Source organism: Narcine bancroftii, chromosome 1 (assembly GCF_036971445.1).
Source record: "Narcine bancroftii isolate sNarBan1 chromosome 1, sNarBan1.hap1, whole genome shotgun sequence".
Lineage (NCBI taxonomy): Eukaryota > Metazoa > Chordata > Chondrichthyes > Torpediniformes > Narcinidae > Narcine > Narcine bancroftii.
The window spans coordinates 1,783,850-1,810,406 of record NC_091469.1 but is presented as its reverse complement, the minus strand read 5'-3'; the positions used below and the strand labels follow the sequence as shown (position 1 = coordinate 1,810,406).

At 38.5% G+C, this 26,557-nt stretch overlaps 2 protein-coding genes across 6 annotated transcripts in view; both read right to left on the bottom strand.

Moving 5' to 3' along the window:
- The window catches only part of LOC138754260 (early estrogen-induced gene 1 protein-like), a 145,921-nt gene extending 129,852 nt beyond the window's left edge, over nucleotides 1-16,069 (bottom strand). For 2 of the 5 annotated variants that reach the window (XM_069918210.1, XM_069918221.1), the window contains exons 1-2: nucleotides 15,400-16,069; nucleotides 13,282-13,392 (exon numbers count right to left, since the gene is read on the bottom strand). In XM_069918210.1, the coding sequence (XP_069774311.1) occupies nucleotides 13,282-13,392; nucleotides 15,400-15,545 (257 nt within the window). In that variant the 5' untranslated portion in view covers nucleotides 15,546-16,069. The remainder of the gene's footprint in view (nucleotides 1-13,281; nucleotides 13,393-15,399) is intronic. The other 3 variants (XM_069918232.1, XM_069918242.1, XM_069918250.1) reach the window with 2 other exon arrangements.
- A 4,764-nt stretch (nucleotides 16,070-20,833) lies between these two features.
- On the bottom strand, nucleotides 20,834-25,058 carry LOC138754249 (titin homolog). The gene is made up of 3 exons (XM_069918191.1): nucleotides 25,007-25,058; nucleotides 21,408-22,922; nucleotides 20,834-20,943 (listed from the first exon to the last, which is right to left on the bottom strand). The coding sequence occupies exons 1-3, from the start codon at nucleotides 25,056-25,058 to the stop codon at nucleotides 20,834-20,836; spliced, it is 1,677 nt and encodes a 558-aa protein (XP_069774292.1).
- Between the last annotated feature and the right edge of the window lie 1,499 nt (nucleotides 25,059-26,557).

Here is a 26,557-nt window from a genome sequence, read left to right as displayed (position 1 = left end):
TATATTGATTCTTGCTCTCAGCACTAGCTGTAGAAAAATATCAGGGAAATCCAATACTGACTGACATAATATATTTAACCAAACCATTATTTGAAACTTTATGACCACTAAGTAATTTTCTATTTGTAAATACGAGGACTGTTTTTTAAAAATAAGCAGAATGTACTATGCAAATAGTTTCAGATATATACAAGATAAAAGATTACAAAACAATAAATCTATTTCACCCTGTTACAAAGACACTGCACATTTTAGGTTTAATACTGTGAAGAAGAAACAAATATTCAGCTGAAGTGCTGAATGTTTATGGTTGCCACATCAGCCACACAAGCACATCATCTTTCATCCAACATCTCCTCCCCAGGCACAGTCTGGCAGGACAATCTGGAAACAATGCAGAGTTTGGGACGCCACAGTGTCTTGCTGTGTTTGAGTCATCCCATCTGGCTACAGTAATTATGCAGACTGTGTTGAACAGAATGAAGCAGAATAAGAAAACATCTGCCACTGTTGTTTTACAAATACAGACCAAAGAGCAGGGTCATATCACCACCATCTCACAGGGTTTGTCAGCTCACTTAAGTTTTTCCTCCAAAAAAACCTTAAGGGTCTCCTTAAAACCAGTTGAATTTAGCATTAAAAGGGCTTAAATTTAACTTGAATACACTTCCACATTTCAAGTCCACTTTTCTCCTCAGTTTGGTTAATCGAGTTCCTGAAAGGATTATTCACAAACATGGACAACTCTCTTCAAACTTTTGAAAAAAGATAAAAGAAAAAAGCTTGGAGTTTAAAAAAAATACAAGCTTAAAATTTTGTCCAATTTCTAACAAATTACACTTTTAGACAATTCTACAGTTTTCTTTGACAATTGATCATTTGCTCTCCATTAGAACTGACAAATATGAAGTGTCAACTTTCTACAAAGCTTACTGACAAGCATTTCCAATATTGTTTCAGATCTTCAGAATTTGCCACATTTTCTATTTTTATGTATTCCTTTTAAAGCAGCAGTAATTTTTTTCTGAACATCAGGAAAAGAATTTTACAGTATTATTTCAGAAGAGCACATTATAAATACAGCTGCATAGAGCTTGTATCAAAATATCTTTCCAATGAGCTCTCAACTCTCAAATCACACCTTACAATTTTGAGGACCTCTGCTCAAATAACTTGAGAAGTTTCTGGATGAAACAGAAAAAGTTATGGTATCTTTTTCAAATTTCTGGGCATATTGGTTCAACATCTGTGCCTCAAACTTATCAACTTTATCTAAATGTGTGCCATATTTCATACTACTATCAAGTATTTGGCCTTCCTTCTCTCACCTAACCCCCAACCCATCTTGGAAGATCATAATGGAATGGGAATGCAAGGATAGTTAATTACTACCAGAGTTTCGCCAGATTGTTTTGACAAATGCCAGAGGTCCCAAGTTGTACATACAGCTAGAAAGGAGGCTGCTAACAAAATACTACGCAGTCAACTTCACAATTTTCCACATAGTTGTGAAATTCCCCTGTAACTATCACATTTTTTGTAAAATAAAGTTCCCTTTTTAAAAAAAAACATCATTTGGAAGGTGCCAATGCATGAGAACGATGGGGAGAATCCATTTTGTTATCCGTGTTGAGGGGAAAAAGCCAGCAAGTATCATTTAGAAATTAGCAAATATTATGAGGTAAATTAAAGAACAGGACATCGAGTGTTACAGCTTTTGAATTTTTATCCTCCAGAAATTCATTCAGGGATAAAGAGAAGCACATGATCACGTGGCTGATAGAAAGATATTGAAAAGAGGGTCCAATTTGTGGTACACTGGGACAAAAGCAATCTGCATAGTTGGAATAGCTTCTATTGTTATGAACTAATAAAAAGAACAGCAATGGAAAATTCACCAGACAATGGTAAATTAAGAATAATAGCTTTTATTAAACTATTAATAGCATGAGTAAAACACAAAATTCTGTGGACACCGTGGTTGAAGTAAAAACAAAATGCTGGAGAAACTCATTTTATATAGCAAAGACAGAGATACATACTTTGATGTAGGGCTCAAGCCCAAAACATCAGTTATGTATCTCTGCTTTTGCTAAATACACTGTTTGACCTGCTGAGTTTCTCCAGCATGGTTTTTTTTTTACTATTAATAACATGACATCTCTTACTTCTCTAAACTTCTCGATCTTAAACCCTACTATATACAAATGTATATGTGTTTGTGTGTGATTAAATTCCCAACTATTACAGTTTAAGCTTGATTCTGAAAGAGTCAATTTTAAAGTCTAGTTTAAAACATTTTGTTTAACTTGGATTTTTTTTAAAAATTGCAGTTTAGAAGTAATTATGAAGCACTTGGAGGGAGAGGGGTGAGTGGGGAGATGTGTCATGGGCTGACGGCATTGTGGGGAGATGTGTCATGGGCTGACGGCATTACTAGCCTGCCCCTAAACAGCCGCTTAGTGCGGTTACCCATTCAGATCGTTAGGCGGAGATTATCCCTCTCAGAGAGGGGTTGGAATATGCGGCTCAGAGACCGCCTCCGCATTCAGAAAGGTAGGTGATTATGTGTTTTGGTTACTTTGGGCTATTTGAAGTGGCCTACAGTTAGATAAGGCAATATACAAGTCCACTTTAGTAAAGTTGCAACACTACTCAGATCTTTTACACCAGGTTGGTCCATAAAAATTCCTCATTGGAGCTGAGAAGATAAATGAAGAACATTAGAAAAATAGAGTGAACAATATATATTTAACCAGCTTTATAAAGAATTCTTAAATTTCAGATGGAAAAATATAAAATTTCCAGAATCCTTTGAAGGAGGTTAAATAGTTCTGTCAGTTCTATCATTGTTTCCTACTGATGTTATCTTTATTCAGCACCTGCTGTCTTGCAAGATTGGAAATAATGAATTGTGTGCTATGTTGCATAAATTGGAAACCTGTTCCAATTCACACATATTCTATAAATATAGAATGACAAATTGGATAATCTGTACGAAAACAACAAACTATAAAGCTCAAAAGCCAATTTCTTACTCTTTAAAAAAAAATCCCAAGAAAATGATCATTTTAAATAAATAATTTTATTTTTATGCTTTCAACTGAGAGAAAAGTAAAAATCTAAAATAAAATGTTCATTGTTTGCAAAACTTGATACCAGCAACTCAAAACATTTTTGTTGAGTCAAGATACAGGTACACAATCCTTTATCCGGAACCCTAAGAGGACAGTGTGTTCCAAATTTTGGATTTTTCAGGATTTCAGAACAAAGCCAGCTGCCCCAGATTTAAGCCCACCCGAATTGTGCTGCCATATCACCCCCTTCCAGTCGCGCTGCCATCTCTCCCCACTAGTCTCCCAACCTAGTCATGCTGCTGTCTCTTCCCCTCCGCTGTACTAGCACCAGGAAAAAAATGCCAGTTTTTGGAGCTTTCCAGATTTTAAATGTCCGGATAAAGGATTTTGTACCTGTACTACTGAGGATATGTTCTGTGCAAAAACAGTGGTAAAATATCAATGAGAAAGTACCATGTTGGGAGCAACTAAATGACATGTCCTTGCAAGTTCAATATGAATGTTCATTAGGAATGAGAAACCACCAATAATTCTTTTAATTTCACCAATGTGTTTGAAGTAGGAGCCAAAGTGGAATCCAGATACCTTTGTTGGGAGATAGAGGAAATGACAATATGCAATAAATATTCAGTGTTATACTTTCTCAAGAGGGTTCCCCCTGAATCAAAGCCTCTCAAACTTCACTCACTGCATATTAACCTACTCATTTAATAAAAATGAAGGATGATCATGATGGAAAAACTCATTTTAGGCATCAAATATGCCCAGCCCTTGGTGTTTAATTGCAATTCAAGAACTCCGTTAAATCTCCACACAATCTCAAAAGTATCAAATTAATAACTTTTCATTTCTCACAGCTGAACTGCAAGTCCTTGAAAAGCAGCAGTCAGTTGTTATCAAGTCTAATTTTTTTCTGAGGTGGATTATGACTGTCCAAATATCTACAACTTAGTCGATTCAGGAACATACCAATTTCAATACAATTAATGGTACTTTACATTACATAGAAATTCAAAAATCACAAGTTAAAGGCAAACACTCAAGTTACTGAAGCATGCAATTTTCCTCCACCCCAATTTTCAATGGCTTTTTCCAAATGCTGGAAAAGGATCAAAAATATTCTACAAAAATTAAATGAACTAACATTTTCTTATTCAAAGCTGAAGGATTATTATTGGGGACACCAGACTGCAAATGCTGGAGCAAAAATAAAGCTGCTGTAAGAAACATTCAAGTGAAACAGTAACTGATAAAGATCATGCAAACCCATACTTCTCAGCAGCAAGGTTATGCAGTACTGTACAAATTTTTAAATTCAAGGACAGACTAAAAATTTAAAAATATACAGTTTACTGTAATTGCTCTAGATCAACATTATAAACCAAGTGCTTTATGAAAAGGATGTCTAAAAGGCCTTGAGATTTATTCCGGCATTATGCTTTAAAATCAAAATGCATCACATTCTATAATGTCCCTTTCAGAAGCATTACATAATTATGCCACACGGGTATGGAGATTGTATATTATTAGTGGTAGAGGACTTTAAATTAGATGGTTATTTCAAATACCTAGTGGATCAGTGCCTGGGTCTCATGTGCTTGTAACAAACTCCAAATGTGGCGAGACCAAGTAGAAAAGATCAAAATTCAATGTTGATTTAAAGCCAGGTACAAAAGAAAGCTAATAGGAGTCACATGGAGTCTCCACAAGAATATAGTTAGAAGTGAAATGATCAATTTTGGCAGAAAATAATATACTTTGAAAAGTTAATATAGGGAAAGGATCTGGATGTCCTTGTATGCAGATCATTAAAGCTTAACATGCAGGTAACAGACATTAGTGTAAAAGCACAATCATATGGAATCTTGGCAAGATCACACCTGGAGTGCTACATTTATCTCAACCTTTCTTCTATAAGCAACGGATAATGAGCTTAACCAGAACTTGTGTGAGCAGAACTTTCCATCAGCATTCTCTGAATAACTGGTGAGTAATTGAGTGGCTCAAGTATACAGCAAGATGATGGGGAGAAGGAAATAAGCAAGAAACAATCAAACTGGCAATTAAGGAGCAAACTTGTCAGTGGTCCGCACCGAGAGAGCTGAGGGAAAAAGAGGCGAGGCATGGCAACAGAGAGATGAATGGGGTCAGTTGTGGGGAGAGAAAGGGAGGGGATTAGGGCAGGATGGTGGTGAGTAAAATTGTAAATGTTTATGAGCACACTGTTAAAGATCTGTGTATATTTTCATGTACACTCAGAAATGTACATTTAGTCTGTACAAGGCTGCTTAATCTGCAATCATCTTGGGCTTGCTTTACATTAAACCAAGACATTGTTCCCTTGAGACTGTTATAGCTAATGTGCAATTGCCACCCATGTTATTTGGCATCTTTGACCGAGAACTGGTTTGGAAGCAAATGGTCTTTGATCCAGAGGGACTGCCTAAGAGAAGAAACACACATTTCATTTAAATTGCTTTTTTCTGCTTAAAAAATTTCATTACATGGAAAGATCAAATGGAGCTTAATTTACAAAGATTGCATTCAGAAATGGGGTCTTGTATACAAATGGAAAAGACAACATAATTTACGGGATAAATATTATGTATTTAAAAAGATTTGGAGCCCATATTTGGACTATTCGAATTTGAAAATTTGAGACTGGACGTGAATGCAGCTAGATCTCCGTATCATATATTACGTGAATGACTTGAGTTATTCTCCTTCTCTCTTTCTTTCTTTGTTTCCTTTTCTCTTTGGGGGTAGGTGGGGTAGAATTTGGTTAAAGGGAGAGGTAGAGTTAGGGGTGGGGTGATTAGGATTTTTTTCCCTTTAGGATTTCTTGCAGTCTTTTTGAGTTTTTTCCCTATGTAAGGATGGTTTTTTGATAATTTGTTAATATTTTAATCATGTAATTGTGGTTATTGCTGTTTTCTAATAAATAATATTTTTAAAAACATCATTACATGGGGAGAAAAGGCTCCTGGAAGTTAGAGCACAACAGAATCTTCCACAAAAAGTAGCAAATTTTATAAGAAGACAGCATAATGCTTGCAATCTTATTTATCCACTGCTTAACTTTTAGTTCAATACAATTTTCAGGAAACTAAGCTTGCTTTTTACTCTCTGCTTTTTATTTCTGAACTTCACTCCAATTATCCATTAAATTATACAAAAAATAGTCCAACTTCTCCAGCATAAATCATTATGCTAGAAGTTAGTTTACAATGGAGGACAATTTTAAATATAGCGAGAAATACTTGCTTCTAACCTTGTCGTCATGTGGGACTGACGTTTATAGTTGTGGTTTTGGATTCGGACCAGAATAATTTTCCAGTTAACAATGTAAACTGTTCATTCCAGTCCCAAAATGATTTGTTTTTTGGTTTCAGTTATTCCCACTAATGCTGACAAAAAAATGTTTTTGAAAATGGGCTCATGAAGTAAACTAAAGTAAACTAGAGTAGTAATCCCTAAAAGATTCAGGACTACAAGATTATTCTTTGATTGAGTAATAATAGATCAAGATAATCTAACAGAGCAGCTGATCACTGACTGATCGTTCTCATTTAAATTCCTTCAGCTCTGAATGCAGGCATTCAGTTAGCAATAGAAGAAATAGAAACATTAATGAACTGGAGGACTTTTCATTCCTCATCCTTGATCCTAAGAGATTGGTTAAGAAAGTAAAGGACAAACTTGTGTTGCATCTTCAATAAAGCAACATTTGTAACAAGTGGCCCTCAACATGATACCCTCTCGGATGAATGACAGAAATTTATTAAGAGTAAAGTAGCTGTTGCATACAAATGAAGCCTGTCAGAAAGAATTACATGAAGGAGACCTGGTGGAACGGAGCTAATAAAATTGATAACCAAATGGCTGGAGTCATAGTCACTCAACCAGAAAATGGTTGCAGCTATTGCAAGTAAATTACCTTAGTTTTAAGATAATGCTACAGTAATGTCTCATCCCAAATATACTTAGCCTCATCAGTGACCTTCCTTCTATCATAAGACTAGATGTGGGCAAGTTCCCCATGACTGCAACTCCACAATTTCTCAGAAAATAAAGCAACCCATACCCAAGAAATATTCAGGAATGGACCCATTAAGTTACATTTGTGGCATCATGTGGTTGATTTCCACATGAGAGTCTAACCACCTGTCCAGGGGATTTAACACAATTTCCAAAATACCAAGTGATTCACACTCTCCCTCCACGCACCCCCCCCCAAAAAAAACTTCTAATTTAAGCTTGAAGAGTTTGACGAAATATTCTCCAATTAACTAATGAAGCTGCAGTCATTTGGGCATGAACAAATCCAGGATACAACAGTCCACTTGACTGGAAATTGATTCAGCACCCTGAGCAATCATTAGGCCATTTCAGATAGCCCAAAAGTTGAGATGTAAATGCGGAGAAACTCCGCCAGAACGTATAATCACCTACCTTTCTGAATGTGCGGAGGTGGTCTCACAGCCACATATTCCAACCCCTCTCCGAGAGGAATAATCTCTGCAGTGCAGCACTCCGATCAATCTGAATGTACAGCCGCTGTTTAGGAGCAGGCTGATGATGCTGTCAGCCTGCGACCCATCTCCCTCCAAGTCAGGGGCTGAGGGGAGCCCTCGGGGCAGTGGGAGCTGTCAGTGGGTACTGGGCCGCTTCAGCCTTCAGGGCCACTCTGTGGCTCTAAACGCGGGTGGTACTACGGCACCAGTCGCCCCACCTCCATCGGATCCGGAGGGCACTAGGAGGCACCTCTGGATATGAATGGGACGTTGGAGCAGCCTTTTAGGGCTGCTGTCTGAAAGTCAAGTTCCCATTTTTCTATCTGCTCTGTAGCCAGTCTCAAGGTGGAGGCCTGATATGAAATGCCCTATTGAATTCACCATATCCACAAACTAGCAAAATGCACTGCAGTTACTTGCAAAGACTAGCAACTTTTGAATAGAATCTCCCAAACACTAAGATTAAGGGGTGCAGGCTGACAGAACACCACCATCTGCAACTACCCTTCTAAGCCACTTTAACTTGGTGGATATATAATTGTTTTTTCAAACACTGGAGGATTTGCATCCTGGAACTCCCCAACCAACCCTTGAAAATATAGCAGCAGTCACTTCTTAAGAGCCAATAGTGACATCACCTCACAAATAAGGGAAACAAAAAAAAAACAAGTGCAACAGCTCACTGAGTCTTTGAGTCTAAGAGTATGATATTATCTGTATTAATAATTAACCTCCTTCAAAATTGGCACAATGACTAGATAGCACACTCAACACATGGTTCTCTGGGAAACAGCATCAGACTGCAAATGGGGCAAAAAAATCCATATATGCCCAGCAAAAGGTATTCTCCAATTAAACACAATTTTGTTTGGAAAAGATATTACCTAAGCAAATTAGATGGGGGGGGGGGGAAACAAAAACGGGAAATAATAAAAAAAAGACATCCAATATGCAGACCTTCTCATTATTATACCTTTCTAATTTTATCTGTAAGCAAAGAGGAACACTTGTCAGTAATTTGTTTAGCAATATTGTTAAGATGGGTTCAATCTCCCTGGATACGATTACTTATTGGAATCACTCTTTAGTGACATATATCAAAACAGATAATAGTCCATTCCAATTTCAGCATATTTCATCAATTAAAATTAAACACTAAATGAGCATTACACTGAGGAAGATGTGGTGAAAATAGGAAAAAACTATTCACAAATAAAGATTATATGTTATTTAAATAAACCAGAATATAATCAGGTTTGACTTATTTGCTTTTTTCAGAAATATGGAGGAAATTTTAAAAGAATCACCAAATTCAAACTTGGTATATTTATTGCAAACTTGTATTAAGAATGTAATAAATTTCAGATCTAAAAATCTGACAATTTACCATTAGATAATCAATTCTCCAAATTAAAATTAGTAAAATACTAAATTTCTAAAATTGAGTCATTGAACAAATTAAAATGTTTGTACATAGTACCTGTACAAGAAACGGTACTATTCACAATTAAATAGTGTTTCCGATCTTCATCCAGCTAAAAGAACATACCAGATAGTGGATATCGTTGTTTCAGAGTTAGCCGTTGTTGAAGCACCAAAATGGTGTCATGACTGAGCATATATAATCAACAACAAAGTACTTTCTACTCATTAAAGTTTTTTTTAAAATGTTGACCAGAATAGTCTGTGCTTGTCAGTGGATGCTAATGTCATGAAGGGGAATATGGAAAAGCAGTTTTATTGTCAAACAATTTGTTTTGCTTTTCCTTCTGTCGCACAGAAGTCAGGATGATTGATATTTCACTTTAGAACAGAGCCAATATCAGTAGCTACATAGATTTAGAAGCAACAATTGTTCTCCCAAAACCTGATGCCAGCAACAGGAAACTGAAACAGGTCTTGCCACATTTCCTATTCTGGTGATTTCATAAATGAGCACAGTTTATTTACCTCTTCCCTCCAGCAGCCTCAATGAGCAGCCGACCAGTTCACATTACTCAACTTCAAGCTTAAAAAAGGTTTTTTGAACACAAGGCTACAGAAAGGAGTTTGTACATTCTCCTAGTGTCTGCATGGGTTTCCTCCAGGCTCTCTGGTTTTCTCCCAATTTTCAAAACATACAGGGGTTGTAGGTTAATTGGGAGGCACGGGGTCATGGGCTGGAAGGGCCTGTTAGTGTGGTGCAAGTGAGCAACCACAAAAGGAGACAAAATTGAGAAAGTACAAAGTAAATTAATAGGTCTGTGTATGAAGGATAACAAACTACAAATTAGTTACTGCAGTCCAAATATGTTCAGAGAATCTCAAAGTACAATTTTGTTTTAGTTATAACTATAAAGACATTCAAAATGTGCTCACCAGCCCATCATGAAAAAACTTTAACCTAAAGTGCCAATATTAAAAGACCACAAGCATTATGAAGTATTATTCAGCACAACTGAAGTTTTTTTTAAAAAGTCACATTTGTTTAAATTATGAAAGTGAAAATTTAAATGTTAGCTTGCAGAACCCTGAAAAACAAGTTAATGCATTTCAATAATCATCTATTAGTCAAAGTAAGTGGATGTGATAGTGTCATAAGCTCTGCAATCAACATGCAACCTATCAACAGAAAGATAGTCTAATGCTAAAATAAATCAGTCTGCAAAAAGAGATCAAAGGACATCTGAACATGTTTCCAAACACAATAGAACAGTTCACAAATTACTAGTAAAGCTAGGATTGAAGACCCTATTCAAAAATGAACTGTGCCTGAAAGTTTTTTTGCTTTCCAATTATTTAGTGCAGCTAACACTTACAAATTCATATTGAGGCAGGTCAGAATGACCAAATAAATCACTATCCAAGCAACTTGAGAGGACAGGAGGCTTCATCCAAAAAACATTGACTGGAGTGATAAACATCCTAGATTGGGCAAGATATTAATGAACCAGTTGATGATTTAGTGATAATTGCATCTTTCATAATAATTTGCTCTCTGCTGAGATGATGGGTTTAGATTCAAGAGTTTCCATTTTGATTAGAACATGGAAATCTACAGCACAGTACAGGCCCTCTGGCCCAGTGTTGTGCCAACCTCATAACCCACTAACTGTCTAGAATCTCCCGATCATGTAAGCCTGGATTTTTCTCAGTTCCATGTACCCATTTAATAGTCTACCTCTATGCTGAACAGGTTTTGGGTTTAAAAAAACTTTGGAAACCAAGATTCAAACACACAAAAGTTATATAGATCCTTAAAATGCTTTTACATTACAACCATACACAGATGAGAACCAGTAAATTATTCACCATCACATTTGTAAAGGAAGAGAAAAAAAGATGTTCACAACCTATGATGTTCCAAAGCTCTCTATAACATTGAAATATAGCAATTGTCTTGATATACTGAATGATTTTTATAAATATCAGCAGTACTCAGTAATTGTTGCATAGAATGGACTTCCAACAAAAGCTGTGAAATTTTAAGATCCAGTATGAACCAAATCAAATCCTTCACAAGTCCAAACAATCCCTGTTTCTCTGAACTCAGAGGAGGAAGCGGTATCTAATAGCTGTCCACAGGAAAGGGAGCTCCAAGTAATAATTGTACAAAGGACCGGAGAGGATGAATGAGGATTTTTTTTAAAAAAGGTTTGGCCCAATTATCTTTGTGAATCTCAATATATTTCACCATATCATTTCCAAAGTAAAATGTTTCTTTGACGGTCAAAATTTCATTGGGAGAAGTGGGTTTGGTATTCTGAACGTTTCCCCATTCTACACAACAATGTTTCTTTACAAAGAAAACATAAAAGTCCACAGACACCATGAGTGAGGTAAAAACACAATGCTATAGAAACTCAACAGGTCAAACAGTGTCTTTTATACAGAGAGATTGGTCGCAGACTGGAAGATCGCTTTGTTGAGCACTTTCACTCTGTCCACACCAGTGACAGGGACCTCCCAGTGGCCAACCATTCCAGTTTTGTGTTCAACTCCCATACTCGCATGTCTATGCCATTAAGACCTCCCATAAATTGGAGTTACACCACCCAAATTTTCCTTCTGAGCACTCTCCAGCTCCTACCATGCTCCTCCACCCTTACTTTTTTTATTTGGACACCTTCCAACATTTTTCTATAACTTAACAAATGTTTTAGGCTTGAGTCATTGATGTATTTTTTAATCTTTTATACATGAGACAGTTGGACCTGCCTAGTTTCTCCAGCATCGTGTTTTTAGTGTTTCTTTAATGTTTCATCTGCAATTCTGCAGCATTACAACATTCATGAAAACAAATACCCAGAACCAATACCGCATAAAAACTGTGCAGAAATGAAACTCCCATAGAATACTATTCAAAAACTATTATACTGTAATCTTAGCCCAACAACATTGACAGTGAACATTGCAGGGAAAACACCCTTAAAAATATTCAAATACACTGTTACAGATCACTTCTGCAATAGCTTCACAGAATTCAGTTCTGTATACCCAATATTAAAATACTAATTTCTATTTATTGAAAAAAAAATCAAAATCCAAGATAATCAACACTCTGGATTTCCCAATATTGCCCAGGAATAAATTTGTCACATAAGCATTCACCCAACCCAACAGTTTTATATAATCTAAGGCAGCCATTCTCAACAGGTGCCCTGCAGCCTCCCTGGGGGCATAGCACATTCAAATAAAACCTCATTTTCTCAAATGTTTTTTTTTCTGTAGTCAAAAGGAAAATAGTACAGAAGAAACCAAAATTTGGCTGCTTCAGAGTCCTGGGGGACCAAAGCCAGAAAAGGTTGAGAATGGCTGGTCTAAAGAACCACCCAAGACGCTAACAAACTATAAATTTAGAAAAAGAGTAAAATTTAAATCATATCAAAACCAAAATCAGAGCTATGAAAACTGATGAAGTCAGTACAATATGTGAAAATATCAACACCAATAGTAATTCTAGTGTACTGTAATGGTCAATATGTCTCCTAACAGACTAGGATAAAAAAAATCCTCTCCTCAGCCCTTCAGCATAAAATACCTTCACTGATCATAAAGCAAAAGAATATTCATCAGCTTCCCCTGTTCTTCTTGAAGACTCCTTCTCTGAGCTGAGACCTTAGTCGTTGCTGAAGGGGAGACCGCCTATGAACACCAGGTGTTGTAGGTTTCTGTTAGGGGGCACTGGACAAAATGGCAACCTTCTGTCTGCCTTACAGTAGACAAAGAGTTAAAAAAATTTCATGCACGTTGCATTCTAAATGCAGTATTACATGATGATAATGGAACCTTTACCTTTTGATTACAAAGGAAAAATATTGAAGTGGTTTGTTGTTGCCTTCTTCAGTTGCAGTGTCCGTTGATCAGCAGATTCATCTGCCCAGTGTTTTTAGTTTTACAACCATAAATTCCAATTTGTAGAATCCGCTTGTAAAAACCATCCACCATCTACAATTCAAGGCTTCACATGACCCTGATTGGGAGGCTAAATAGGTATGACACCTTGCCCAAGGGGGACCTGTAGGCTATTAGACGGAAGGAGCACCTTACACCTTATTTTGCTGAGCAATTGCATAGCACGGATGGAATATACGAAGAAGAAAAAACTAACACAATTCACAGTTTAAAAAAAATCAGGAAGTTACAAATCACTGTTCATGCAACCTTAACCTTTACTTGACAAAGGGCCCCAGGCAAGAAACATTAATTACCCTTTACTCCCTACAGATGCTGTATGGCCAGCTGAGTTTTCTCCAGCACATTTGTGTATTGCACTCGATTCTGGAATCTGCAGACTTTCTTGTTTAACAAGTCCTGTGGCACTATTTTAAAAAGAACATTCAAATTCTATCAACATAATTATCCACATTTATCACTGAGCCATCTTTAGCAAAATAAATGTAGTCAATGGTATGATGGGAGTCATCTATACAGAGTTTTCCAACACTAAAAAAGTTCAACACCATGTACCCTACTAACACTTTGAATAGACCACACTCATTTCAAAGTTTTACTTCACGCAAGAATGTGCACATAAACCACATCAACAACTCAACATCACTTGTCAAATGAAAGCACCACAATTGCTGACCATTTTTTTGCGACTCAGGAAAAAATCATTTGTTGCAAATCGTTTTGTCCCCCAAGCAATTAATTCAAGATTAAAATAAAACAAATTAAACAATCAAAGAATTGCTGGCACTAGTATTGCAAATTTTTTAGGACAAAATATTGCTCATTTCAGCTAAAATCAGAGCTCCCAAAAATCTGTTTTGGAGCACCTTGTAAAGAAATCCAATGCAACTGAAAGATTAATGCTAACTGTGAACTATACAAGATTGAATTTACAGGGTATTTTTTTTAATTAAAAATTCAATTACTTTAGTTCAAGAAATATACAAAAAAAATGGAAGCTACTTTTAGAGCACAGATTTGATCAGGATTAACAGATTCAAGGACAATACTCATGATGTGAAAATAAACATGGAGGTGCTTCAATAAAACCCAACTCTCATTGCAAAAGGAGATCACGATGTTTGCAGCAGCATATATTGGTAAATTTAGCCTGAAATCTTATTCTGAGGCCCTGTAATGCAGTCAATAGTCCCATTAGAATGAAGTAGGCCTTTAAAAAAAAAACTAGAAGTGTTTCTCAACCATTTTCTCCTCCTCACATAGGTGCTCTGTGGTTAGTGAGGGATTACTTAAAGAGGTATGCAAGTGGAAAAAAGACATTGAGAACCAATGGACTAGAAGGTCCCAGATTTGTTTGCAAATGTGCTGTGGTAATGATGGGCACAAAAACTGCCCTCATTTTCATGGTTTTGTGCAATTTGCTCTTATTTTCTAAGGGACATTTTTTCTGCTTGAATTACACTATCTTTCAGACATCAGCACAACTGAAAATATCAAGTCTTCAACTTTTTTTCTCAATTCTACATCCACTGTCATTTTAATCCATTTTGTAATCTTCACTGCCTTGTCTGAATTTCTTATGACTTAGTGAACAGAACTAAATGTATACAAGAATTTGGCCAGAGCAAAGCTTCCGGTCTTAACGCAACTTCTCAACTTCAGCTTCTGTTCCAGTTGCTTGACTCGGCTTCCAATTTGCATTGTCGTTGAGCACATAACTGGAAAACAAGCCCATCAGCCAGCCATCAAGTTTCCATCAACATCAATCCCATTTACCAGGACTTGGCCCAAGAATTTGCACCACCTGTCAATTCACGAATTGATCCAGGTCATTCTTAAAAGTTGTGCAACTCTGTCACCAGCTCTCAAAGAATGCATTCTGGATTTCAACCATTTGAGTGAAAAAGTTTTCCTTTTGCTCCCCTACAAACCTCTTCCCAAACCCCCTGGTAAATCTTGTAATGTATTATCTTTATTGACTGCCAATCGTGATTAAATGTGCAACTATCAAGGTGACATATAAACAACTAAATTGCAAATCAAAAATTCGATTTTCGATGTAAAAAGGTTTGAGTGAAGCACAAATGCCAATGTGGATTGATCTCTGGACCAAACATTGGATTCCAATCATACCTTGAAACATAACTCATCATAAATGCACATAAAAGGTCAACTTGAAAGTTAAAAATCAATTTTTTTATGCAACTTGTATTCCAAACCTCTAAACTGGACGTCAAATTGGAGCCACGTGGAATTCTTCTATGAAAACCAATATTTGACTTCTCAGAGAACCGAATTTCTCACTTTCCCGAACTATCCGCCACTTCCTAGGATTCGACAAGCTTTCTCTACTGATCCAAATAAGCTTTCTTCTTCATTTGCTCCGGGCTTACCCTCGGGTTGCGGAACCTTACCTGGATGAAAGCTGGGTGAAATCACCTCCATCTAAGAGGCGAATCTTGCAGAAAAGCACACCGTTTACGAAGGGGACGGCGGCCAGCTCCTCCAGACTGAAACTGGTTTGGAACTTAAATTTCTTCTTCTTCATTATGAAAGCCATGGGTGGATGGTCGATCTCAAAAGGTCTGCTTTTTCTCTTTCCACCACCGCCCCCCACCCCCCAAGAGGCGTCCTGTTACCCAGTCACGGTCCGAGAACCCGGCAACCAAAAGAGGGTGGTTGAAGAGAGGCCGCGATGGTCGAAAGGGAGCCCGGCTTTGCGAGACTGTAACGAAAGTCAGGTGCGGTTATCCAGGGGTCGGCGGTGGGCCCACAGCGGTCTTCCTCGAAGCAGGGCATCAGCGCAGAACAGAGCTGACATCGTCCTCATCGCATCCAGGCGGCGAGACGGCGCTCTGCCCACGCCACAGAGGCCGCTATCGGTCGGCGACTGCTGGTCAGTGAGAGGCGTTGAGGTTTAAACCCTCCCTCGACACTCCGCGAGCCCTACTTTAATTCCTTCCTTCCTTCTTCGCACCACCTACTGGCGCCCCGTCGACCGCCTGTCAGCGCCCACCCAGCCTCGACAAACGCACTCGCAACACAAGCCTCTCTTCCTTCCTTTCTTCCTCTCGCCCGTCACTCCAATCAAAGCGCGTCGCCTATTGGCTGCAGGGGCGGGATTACTGACGGCTTTCATGATTGGTTCCAGCTCTCCTCATCAAAACCATGTTGATTGGCAAGTCAATAAGTCGCAGAATACAACAGAATACTTTATTGGACATATGCCGATCAAGGATGAAACGTTCACTTCGATTGGCTGAAAGATCAAGGTTTCCTCCGAAAACATCGCTGATCATTTGAAACGCGGCAGAGAATGCCCTGTAATACATGTTTGATTACATTACTTTTCTATTCGCTACTGACTGTGAGGGCAAGATATCAAGATACGTAATTAGCTTCTAGTTTATTGTTTACTCCGTATTTGTGATATTTGATGACAACTGATAAGTTTATTAACCAATGTTTTGTGATCTGTAGAAGCTGAAGAAACAGGTGAAACAAAGTAAGACTTGATTTAATTACCTCAATAATTCAATTAGAACACAATGCCTTTCCAGGAAAAAGAGCATGAGGGGAAATCAGCGCTAATGAATAGAGGGGGGGATGCTTCATCGACAGAGTTGCTGTGCTGGGATGTTGGCATGAGGCCATTGGTGTGGCGAGGCTGCTCCTGCATGCAGGACTTGGTGTTGAATAGGCCGGGCGACTGCAATGTTCCTCAGCGTGAGGTGTGCTTTGGCCGACAGGGTGAGTGTGGCGCATTGTTGGGACTAGCAGCGCCTGGTCGAGGTTACATGTGATAGAAGTTTTCCTAGATATTCTTGATCTACAATCTGTTCACACCGTTTTGATATGACTTATTTATATGGATTTATTGTATTTAAGACTAGCTTCAATGGTTAAGATTAAAATTGGCTTAGTGATCCTAAGATAACTTTTTCATATGAAGACTGGTATTCCATTCTTAATTTTGGGCGAGGCGCTCTTTATTAAAATTCAAGGTGATACACAGAATGCACATATCTAAACTCAAATGATCCTGTTTCTAAGTGGATGTTTATCCATTTTGTGAAAAGTGTAAACATTTTGAAGCCTCATTAATTCATATGTTTTAGGAATATCCTGAATTAGGATATTGGCAGAATATATTTCAGACTTTATCAATGATTTCTAAGATTAAATTAGATCCATGTCTTTTAATTTCCCTTTTTTTGGAAAATAAAAGTATGAAAGGGATGAACTTTTATCGGCATCTCAAGAGAGTTTTAGCTTTTAGCACGTTGATAGGCGCGGGCAGCAACCTCCTTCGAAGAAGACCGCAGAGCCCACCTCACTGACAAAAGACAAAGGAGGAAAAACCCAACCCCATCCAACAAATTTTCCCCTGCAACCGTGTCTGCCTGTCCCGCATCGGACTTGTCATCCACAAACGAGCCTGCAGCTGACGTGGACGTTTACCCCTCCATAAATCTTCATCCGCCAAGCCAAAGAAAAAGAAGCCAGACGAGCAGTTTTAATGAAATGGAAAATAAAATCCCACTGACTCGTGCACAGTGGTTACATGATGTAATGACATATCCAAGTACAGAGAAAAACAAGTATATTAAAAATAAAAAGTTTCAGTTTGAAAAGGTATGGGGCCATTTATGATCATAATTTGCAGTTTTAGAGGGGGTTTGTGTTGATCCATTTGTCTTCTGGAGGTTGCGTTTTGATCCATATTCGAATTTTTCTTGTAACCTTGACTTGAAGGGAGGAGCTAGATTAGTATTTGTTATAGAATCCTTTTTTCTTTTTGATAAATAGATTTATGGGGTTTAATTATGATTATCCTAGATGATATTTTTAGATATTAAGGTTTGTTACAATATTTTTAACTGATTTTATGTACAATCCTTTTAACAATTAGGGATGAAATTTAAAATGTTATTATACTGCTTTGCTATATTAATAGTTTGTATATGGATTATTGTTAAACCATATTTTAAAAAGAAAGGGTGGGGGGGCCTGACAGTTACTTCCATCACATTTAACTGCAGGTAAACACTTTCCATTCTAAAAGTAGAATGTGGTCAGGCAGCTTTCACAGAAAGATAAGAATGCAGCAGTACCTGAACTGCATTTTTGTGGGGGCTGATAAATGTCAATTAGCACTTACACTACAGATGAAGCGAGAGGAAACTTCCAGGCAAACCTCAAAGCAAAGCTCGACGATGCAATCCGCCTCACGGACCCGTCCCCTGAAACCCTCTGGGATCAGTTGAAGACTACCATACTGCAATCCACTGAAGAGGTACTGGGCTTCTCCTCCAGGAAAAACAAGGACTGGTTCGACGAAAACAGCCAGGAAATCCAGGAGCTGCTGGCAAAGAAGCGAGCTGCCCACCAGGCTCACCTTACAAAGCCGTCCTGTCCAGAGAAGAAACAAGCCTTCCGTCGCGCATGCAGCCATCTTCAGCGCAAACTCCGGGAGATCCAAAATGAGTGGTGGACTAGCCTCGCCAAACGAACCCAGCTCAGCGCGGACATTGGCGACTTCAGGGGTTTCTACGAGGCTCTAAAGGCTGTGTACGGCCCCTCACCCCAAGTCCAAAGCCCGCTGCGCAGCTCAGACGGCAAAGTCCTCCTCAGCGACAAGATCTCCATCCTCAACCGATGGTCAGAACACTTCCAATCTCTTTTTAGTGCCAACCGCTCAGTCCAAGATTCCACCCTGCTCCAGCTCCCTCAACAGCCCCTAAGGCTAGAGCTGGATGAGGTCCTCACCCAGGATGAGACATATAAGGCAATCGAACAACTGAAAAGTGGCAAAGCAGCAGGTATGGATGGAATCCCCCCAGAGGTCTGGAAGGCTGGCAGCAAAACTCTGCATGCCAAACTGCATGAGTTTTTCAAGCTTTGTTGGGACCAAGGAAAACTGCCTCAGGACCTTCGTGATGCCACCATCATCACCCTGTACAAAAACAAAGGTGAGAAATCAGACTGCTCAAACTACAGGGGAATCACGCTGCTCTCTATTGCAGGCAAAATCTTCGCTAGGATTCTCCTAAATAGAATAAAAAAACAGAAGTGCCAGGAAATAACCAATGAGAATATAATCATTGTGACTTGAAATTTGATAGCATTAACATCACTGGATCCTCTACCATCTTTTCAGGCAGTTGGTTCCACACCACCTAGCTTATGGGTATATTTTATACTGTACTCCCCTCTAATCTTTCTAATAAAATTATCTACACCCAGCATAGAAAACCTGATAATTTTATGTATCTCAATTACATTTTCCCTCATTCTCCTTTATTCCAAAGGAATCCAGTCCAACCAATAACAAAAATTCTTCACTCCTGATATGGAAATATACCTCGGGTACTTCAGAAATCTCTTCTCTACCCTCTATTATCACATCCTGTCTTTAAAATGGTTACCTAAAAAATGAGGGTGTGGTTCTGAGCTAAAATTGAAAGGAAGAAAAGGTGACCACCTGCTCCTTCAATTGAACCTCAATTGTTAGTGACCAAAGGCAGTGAAGATTATTTTGGTTGAAGATCTGGGTCAAGCTTGTAACCTTTGAAGTTTGGTAATCCTTAGCAAAAGCATTACTTAATCTCTATTTTGTCCTATCATTGTACAGGAGACCAGATCATGAGTAACAAACGTTAAATCCTAAATTGAAAGCTGTATGAGTAAGTCCATTTGGGTTTCTGGGAAGTGGAAAGGTGATTATATTAAAAAAAAAACACAAGTGCGGAGGGCACAAAGTATGTGTAAAGGTTAAGTGAGTGAACAGAAATCTCAGATTATGCATTTTCATAGAAATGCATAATATTGATTAAATGGAGATACTTGAAGAAATGTAAAGCTGGATACAAGATGAAAGAGTTAAAAGATGAAGAGGAATTTCACTTCACAAAAGGTTTTGAATCTCACTTCTCTATTCCAGATTCTGGTGGAGTCCAGATTGATAAATATATTCAAGGTTGAATAAACTAAATTTTGGGTGACAAGGAAAAGGGAATAAAGTGGTGTTGAGGCCAAGTGCTCTCTAAATAGTGGAGAAGATTCAATAGACTGGGTGGGTCATGGAATTCTGCATGATAATCTGTTTGTGTACTTTCACTCTTACAGAATAGGGATGTTCCATGAACATGACACTGTTTGGAAATTTAACACTGCATTTCAGAAGATCACTAGGGGACCTTAAGTGTGCATAGATGCTGTTTAGGAATTACAGCCTTCCTTTCCTGGTTAAACCAGATGATACTGGATTATGGTCATCATTAAGGTTTCCAAACTTATTTTTGCTGCTTCTATTGAGGTACATTTAGAATAGTGGAGTCCAGCAAACAAATCCATGTAACCTGACTATATAGTTCTGTCCAGGGCATATTTTGGAACATTGCTGGTTTGTGTATTTCTCCCCATAGATCAACATGGCTTCAAGTCCTCATTTTACTCAATGGGTTGTAGTTTCTGCTGCTGAGTACCATTACAACAACTTGAGTACATGCACCCCAGTGGACACATTTAGTGCATTCTCTTGAATGTGTCAGCATGTGGATGAATTTTAAATCGGTTTCATCTGCCTTTCAGTGGGGGGAGGAAGAGAAAGGTAAAATAAATAATCCTAGTGTACTTGAAGAGTACCAGCTCTCCCCTTTGTCCTGAAATCAATATCACAATTATATCACTAAATAAAATGCATTTTCTGATTACTTGATTGCTCTATACAGAACCTGACATATTTCCAATGGTTGGAACAGCAGCTACGTTTCAATATGTATTCAATTGGCATAATGTTAAATATATAATTGCAAATTGCCTTTCTTCTCTATCATTGCACATATTTCACATCAAGGCCACAGGGATTCTTCCCGTTATTCCCATTCTGGCATTTGTGATTCTCTTGCCCTTCTTCATCTTTGGCTTTTTCACATTATTTGTGCTGTGTCCAAATTCTGAAGGGAAATTTCCATTGGCCTGGACAATTGTGGTTCCAATATTTAAGGAGCTAAACTCCATTTGGATAAATGGCCAACTTGATTGACATTCAGTCCTCCATCCTAAGCAAAAGTCTCTTCACCATCAGTGAGCTGTGACCACTGTGTTTGCTGATATCAATCAACATGCATAATACAAAGGCCTCTGACAGGACTCTCCAAGCTGATGCACGGTCCCACCTGTAATTTCCCTACCAAGCAGCATGCTATCATGATTTTTAAATTACTGCTGTTCCTTCATTGTTGCTGGGTTTAATCCTAGAATTTATTATAAAACAATACTCTGGGAGTTTCTTCATCAGAAGAAATGCAGCAATTCAAGCAGGATGTTCACCTCCAGCTTTTCAATGACAATGAGATTTAAACAATACATGCTGACCTTGCCAGTAATATTCCTGTCCTCTTAACAAAAAAAACCAAACCTCTTAAAGATTGGGCTTTTATGGAGTCTGGTTTTTGGGCTTTTATGGAGTCTGGTTTTTGGGCTTTTATGGAGTCTGGTTTTTGGGCTTTTATGGAGTCTGGTTTTTGGGCTTTTATGGAGTCTGGTTTTTGGGCTTTTATGGAGTCTGGTTTTTGGGCTTTTATGGAGTCTGGTTTTTGGGCTTTTATGGAGTCTGGTTTTTGGGCTTTTATGGAGTCTGGTTTTTGGGCTTTTATGGAGTCTGGTTTTTGGGCTTTTATGGAGTCTGGTTTTTGGGCTTTTATGGAGTCTGGTTTTTGGGCTTTTATGGAGTCTGGTTTTTGGGCTTTTATGGAGTCTGGTTTTTGGGCTTTTATGGAGTCTGGTTTTTGGGCTTTTATGGAGTCTGGTTTTTGGGCTTTTATGGAGTCTGGTTTTTGGGCTTTTATGGAGTCTGGTTTTTGGGCTTTTATGGAGTCTGGTTTTTGGGCTTTTATGGAGTCTGGTTTTTGGGCTTTTATGGAGTCTGGTTTTTGGGCTTTTATGGAGTCTGGTTTTTGGGCTTTTATGGAGTCTGGTTTTTGGGCTTTTATGGAGTCTGGTTTTTGGGCTTTTATGGAGTCTGGTTTTTGGGCTTTTATGGAGTCTGGTTTTTGGGCTTTTATGGAGTCTGGTTTTTGGGCTTTTATGGAGTCTGGTTTTTGGGCTTTTATGGAGTCTGGTTTTTGGGCTTTTATGGAGTCTGGTTTTTGGGCTTTTATGGAGTCTGGTTTTTGGGCTTTTATGGAGTCTGGTTTTTGGGCTTTTATGGAGTCTGGTTTTTGGGCTTTTATGGAGTCTGGTTTTTGGGCTTTTATGGAGTCTGGTTTTTGGGCTTTTATGGAGTCTGGTTTTTGGGCTTTTATGGAGTCTGGTTTTTGGGCTTTTATGGAGTCTGGTTTTTGGGCTTTTATGGAGTCTGGTTTTTGGGCTTTTATGGAGTCTGGTTTTTGGGCTTTTATGGAGTCTGGTTTTTGGGCTTTTATGGAGTCTGGTTTTTGGGCTTTTATGGAGTCTGGTTTTTGGGCTTTTATGGAGTCTGGTTTTTGGGCTTTTATGGAGTCTGGTTTTTGGGCTTTTATGGAGTCTGGTTTTTGGGCTTTTATGGAGTCTGGTTTTTGGGCTTTTATGGAGTCTGGTTTTTGGGCTTTTATGGAGTCTGGTTTTTGGGCTTTTATGGAGTCTGGTTTTTGGGCTTTTATGGAGTCTGGTTTTTGGGCTTTTATGGAGTCTGGTTTTTGGGCTTTTATGGAGTCTGGTTTTTGGGCTTTTATGGAGTCTGGTTTTTGGGCTTTTATGGAGTCTGGTTTTTGGGCTTTTATGGAGTCTGGTTTTTGGGCTTTTATGGAGTCTGGTTTTTGGGCTTTTATGGAGTCTGGTTTTTGGGCTTTTATGGAGTCTGGTTTTTGGGCTTTTATGGAGTCTGGTTTTTGGGCTTTTATGGAGTCTGGTTTTTGGGCTTTTATGGAGTCTGGTTTTTGGGCTTTTATGGAGTCTGGTTTTTGGGCTTTTATTTTACCAGTTGAAAACAGAAGAGCCTTTCGTGTACAGTTTTTTTTTAGAGCTAATCTCTCAGCACCATTTCTCTTAAATCCTTTATCTTTGGCAGTTGCTCAGTTTTGAAATTTCTGGATTCCAATTTAATTTTGTGGGTTATTTGAGGGCAATGTAGGAACTGCAGACTCTTGCACACCTGACGCAAGATGGGCAATTGGTGAGACATGGCCTTCTGCCATTTATGTAGCACATCCACTGGTACTGATGCTTGGATTTGGAGTTCTCTATCTCATGAACTCCTCCAATTTGAATAATCTTGGTCCAGAGGTTCTCAAGATCCAGTGAGATATTGCACTTTTTCATGGAAATTGAACACATTTTAAATCTTTTTCTTTGTCTACCTGGTCATCTCTCACCTTGGAACTAATCACTTTTGAGAGTCTAGTGCTGGAGATGTGATCAACTGAGAGTAACTGTAGAACTTGGAACAGCACAGGAAGATACAGTTTTTTGCTGAACACATTGTCGAATTAAACTATTATCTCTCCATATCCTTCCATTCTCTGTACATTCTTGTATCCATCTCGCAGCTTCTTAAATACTTTTTGTATCTACTTCCACCAGGAGCCTGGGGTAGAGGCAACCAGAGCCTTGATGCTGGGGATTTTGGCATGGAAGATTTGATGCATTTATCCTGCACAGAACTCAGTATCAATTAATAATTTCTTTTACTTTCACTTTCTGGAATCATTAAGGTATTAACAGACCCATAGCTCATGATGGCATGTTGACCAAAAGTGGCATTTGATTTCCTGTTAGATGATCAAAGCTAAAGGAGCTCCTTTTTTAAAAAAAAAGTCTTTGTGGGATCAAGTGCCCAGTCTGCTGCTGAGCACCACCAGTAGTGATGGCCAGAATATGTAGAGTCACAAGGATGCCAATAAGATCCAGTTCCAGGGCCATCTCTGCAGTCGTAGCACTTGTAAGTATATTACCAATCACTTGTCAGATTTGTATGCAAAGATAGGGTTACTGGGCATGAGAAAGATAAATCGGTCACTCATTTAAAAAAAATAAACAGGTGTGTGTCACTGCCTCCAGATAGAAGAGAACAAATTGGGAATATAAAATCCAAAAATAAATTTTAATTATTTATTTTATGAAATGTACTTCTAACAGTGATCTCTCCTAAATGTATAGCATTGAAATAATTGCAGCATGATGGAAGGAACATGATGTAAAGTACAAGTGAGTCATTCCTGGGAGAGGTTTGACTGCCGCTCTGTAAGACTAGGAGAGCTAACCGTCCATGGAGCAGAGACCTCAACCAACCTGTTGGATTTAGTTCTTGGTATTGAGATTGGGAATCTAAGATATCTCAATTTCTATGAAAGAAATCTACCTACTAAGAACTGATTAATGTTCAGTCTAGGCACAATCTATATGAGTCATTCCTGATAGAGTTCTGTAGAATGCAAATTATATTAGTATCTACAGTCTCATTGTATCTCTTGAACAGGCATTCATAACCAAGTCGAGGCTGGTGCTGCCTGTTCCAATTTATTGAAAATAAAGTTCCATTGTTTATTTTTTTAGACATACAGCACAGTAACAGGTCCTTTCAGCTCATGCAGCCCAATCTAAACCCATTAACCAACACCCCTTGTATGTTTTGAATGGTGGGAGGAAACCGGAGGCCCCATAGAAAACCCACACAGATAGAGAATGTACAAACTTCTCACCGATGTTAACTGAATCGAAGGCTGTAGTTGCAAGGAGAGATTGCATCAGCTTGGTTTATTCTCACTACAACATTGGAAACTGGGGTGAAAATTGAGGAGTATATATATATTTATATATATTTATATATATCAGAGAGGTAGTCAGAATCTTTCAGGGTAGAGGAGAGCAGAATTAGAGGGTACACATTTGAGGTAAGGGGAGAAATTCAAAGAGAATCTGAGGGACACAGAAGGTAGTGGTTATATGAAATGGGCCACCAGAAGAAGATGCAATTAAAACATTTTATATAAAAAAAAGCACTTGGACAGGTAATTGGATAGGAAAGAAGTAAATATATACAGGTCTGACACAGGTGTTCAGGATCAACAGAGGTAGGCACCACACTCGACATGGACGAGTTGTGCCAAAGAGCCTGTTCCTCTGCTGTGCGTCTCGATGGCTCAATTTCTTATGTTCACCTCCTGGGGTGCAGCCACAATTGCCTTTTGTGGACTCTGCTGATCATAAATGGTGAAAACAGAGGTTCTGAAGATCTTGTCACAGCCCAGGCTATAACAAGGCCTCATTCCCTGCTCAAAAATCCTTGTTTTCTATAACAGCTGGAAAACAAAAAAAAAACATTAACACATTAAATAATCCAATTAAAACCACATCCAACCTTTAACATTAATCTTATAATTAAAATTGTGTTTTTAAAAATACCCAAATCTTTGACCTTCACTGACCTTTTTAGTCAAATGTCCCTTATTGCTGTATCCATTAACTTGAGAGCCTTGATGAACTAATACTGGTTGGTGTCAATGGACAGAGAAGAAGGAGGTCACTCATGCTGTTATTGGTCCTATAGAACATTACAGCACAGTACAAGCCCTTCAGCCCAAGATGTTGTGCCAATTTCTGTAAATCTACTCCACAACAATCTAATTTTTCCCAAACTATTTTCTTTTCACCACTTTTCAAACAGTGGGAGGAAACCAGAGCCCCTGGAGGAAACCCACGCAGACTCTGGGAGAATGCACAAGCTCCCCACAGACAGCATGGGACTCGACCCCTGGTCCTGATTGCTGGTGTTGCACCAACCACTGCGCCAACCTTGCTGCCCTTGTCTAAAAGTCATTTGAACATCCCTATTATACTAGCCATCACCACCACTTCTGGCAATGCATTTCAGGCACCACCATTCACCTTAAACAGATGTGCTCTGGTATTTGCCAATATTGCCCCAGAAAGAAGGTGTTGGTTGTCCACCCTATCAAAACCTCTCATAATCTTATACACCTCTATTAATTCACCTTCCATCCATCGTCACTCCAAAGGTCCATTCTATTCTTTGATGCTGCAGTGCAGAAGGAATCTGTCCGGTCAGCACTGAGTGAGCCTTAACAATGTGCAGAGGTTGTAGTACTGTGTACCTTGCAGTGGGCTGTGACTCATGCCATCCTTGACTTGCCCCATGAATCCCTCACTAATTATTGATAAAAGGAGCACATAACATTAGTCGATATTGAGAATATACTCTGATAATTAAACAATTATTATGACCTAATTTTTAAAAAGATGCACCCAAGAGGCAAATAACTTGATGTGAGTCAGATCAATTTCACTTGGAGGGAATAATAAGGATTATATTACATGGATTTGAAAGATACTTTGGTTCAAGTTTTGTTTAAATAAAAGAAATTAAAAAATATAAAGCTACAAGCTGATTCCAGCTGTACTGGTTTAAGGTGTGCTGGGCAGGTTTTAAGATGAGTCCATTTTATTATTGTTGATGGTTATTTGTGGTGAGAGGATAGATACTTAGTGGATGCTTTTTTTGCTATATTAAATGTGTAATTGAAAAGCAATGATCTTCAGTCTTCATGACTACCTACAAATTATTACAATCCT

Excerpts from the sequence above, each read along its gene's own strand:
- LOC138754249 (XM_069918191.1), bottom strand. The coding sequence starts at position 25,058 with ATGTCGAGTGTGGTGCCTACCTCTGTTGATCCTGAACACCTGTGTCAG. Across the intron at positions 22,923-25,006 it reads TGAACACCTGTGTCAGACCT|ACTCCATAAAAGCCCAAAAA; the intron begins GTATATATTTAC and ends CCCAAAAACCAG. Across the intron at positions 20,944-21,407 it reads AAAAGCCCAATCTTTAAGAG|AATTTGGACACAGCACAAAT; the intron begins GTTTGGTTTTTT and ends ATTTCCCTTCAG.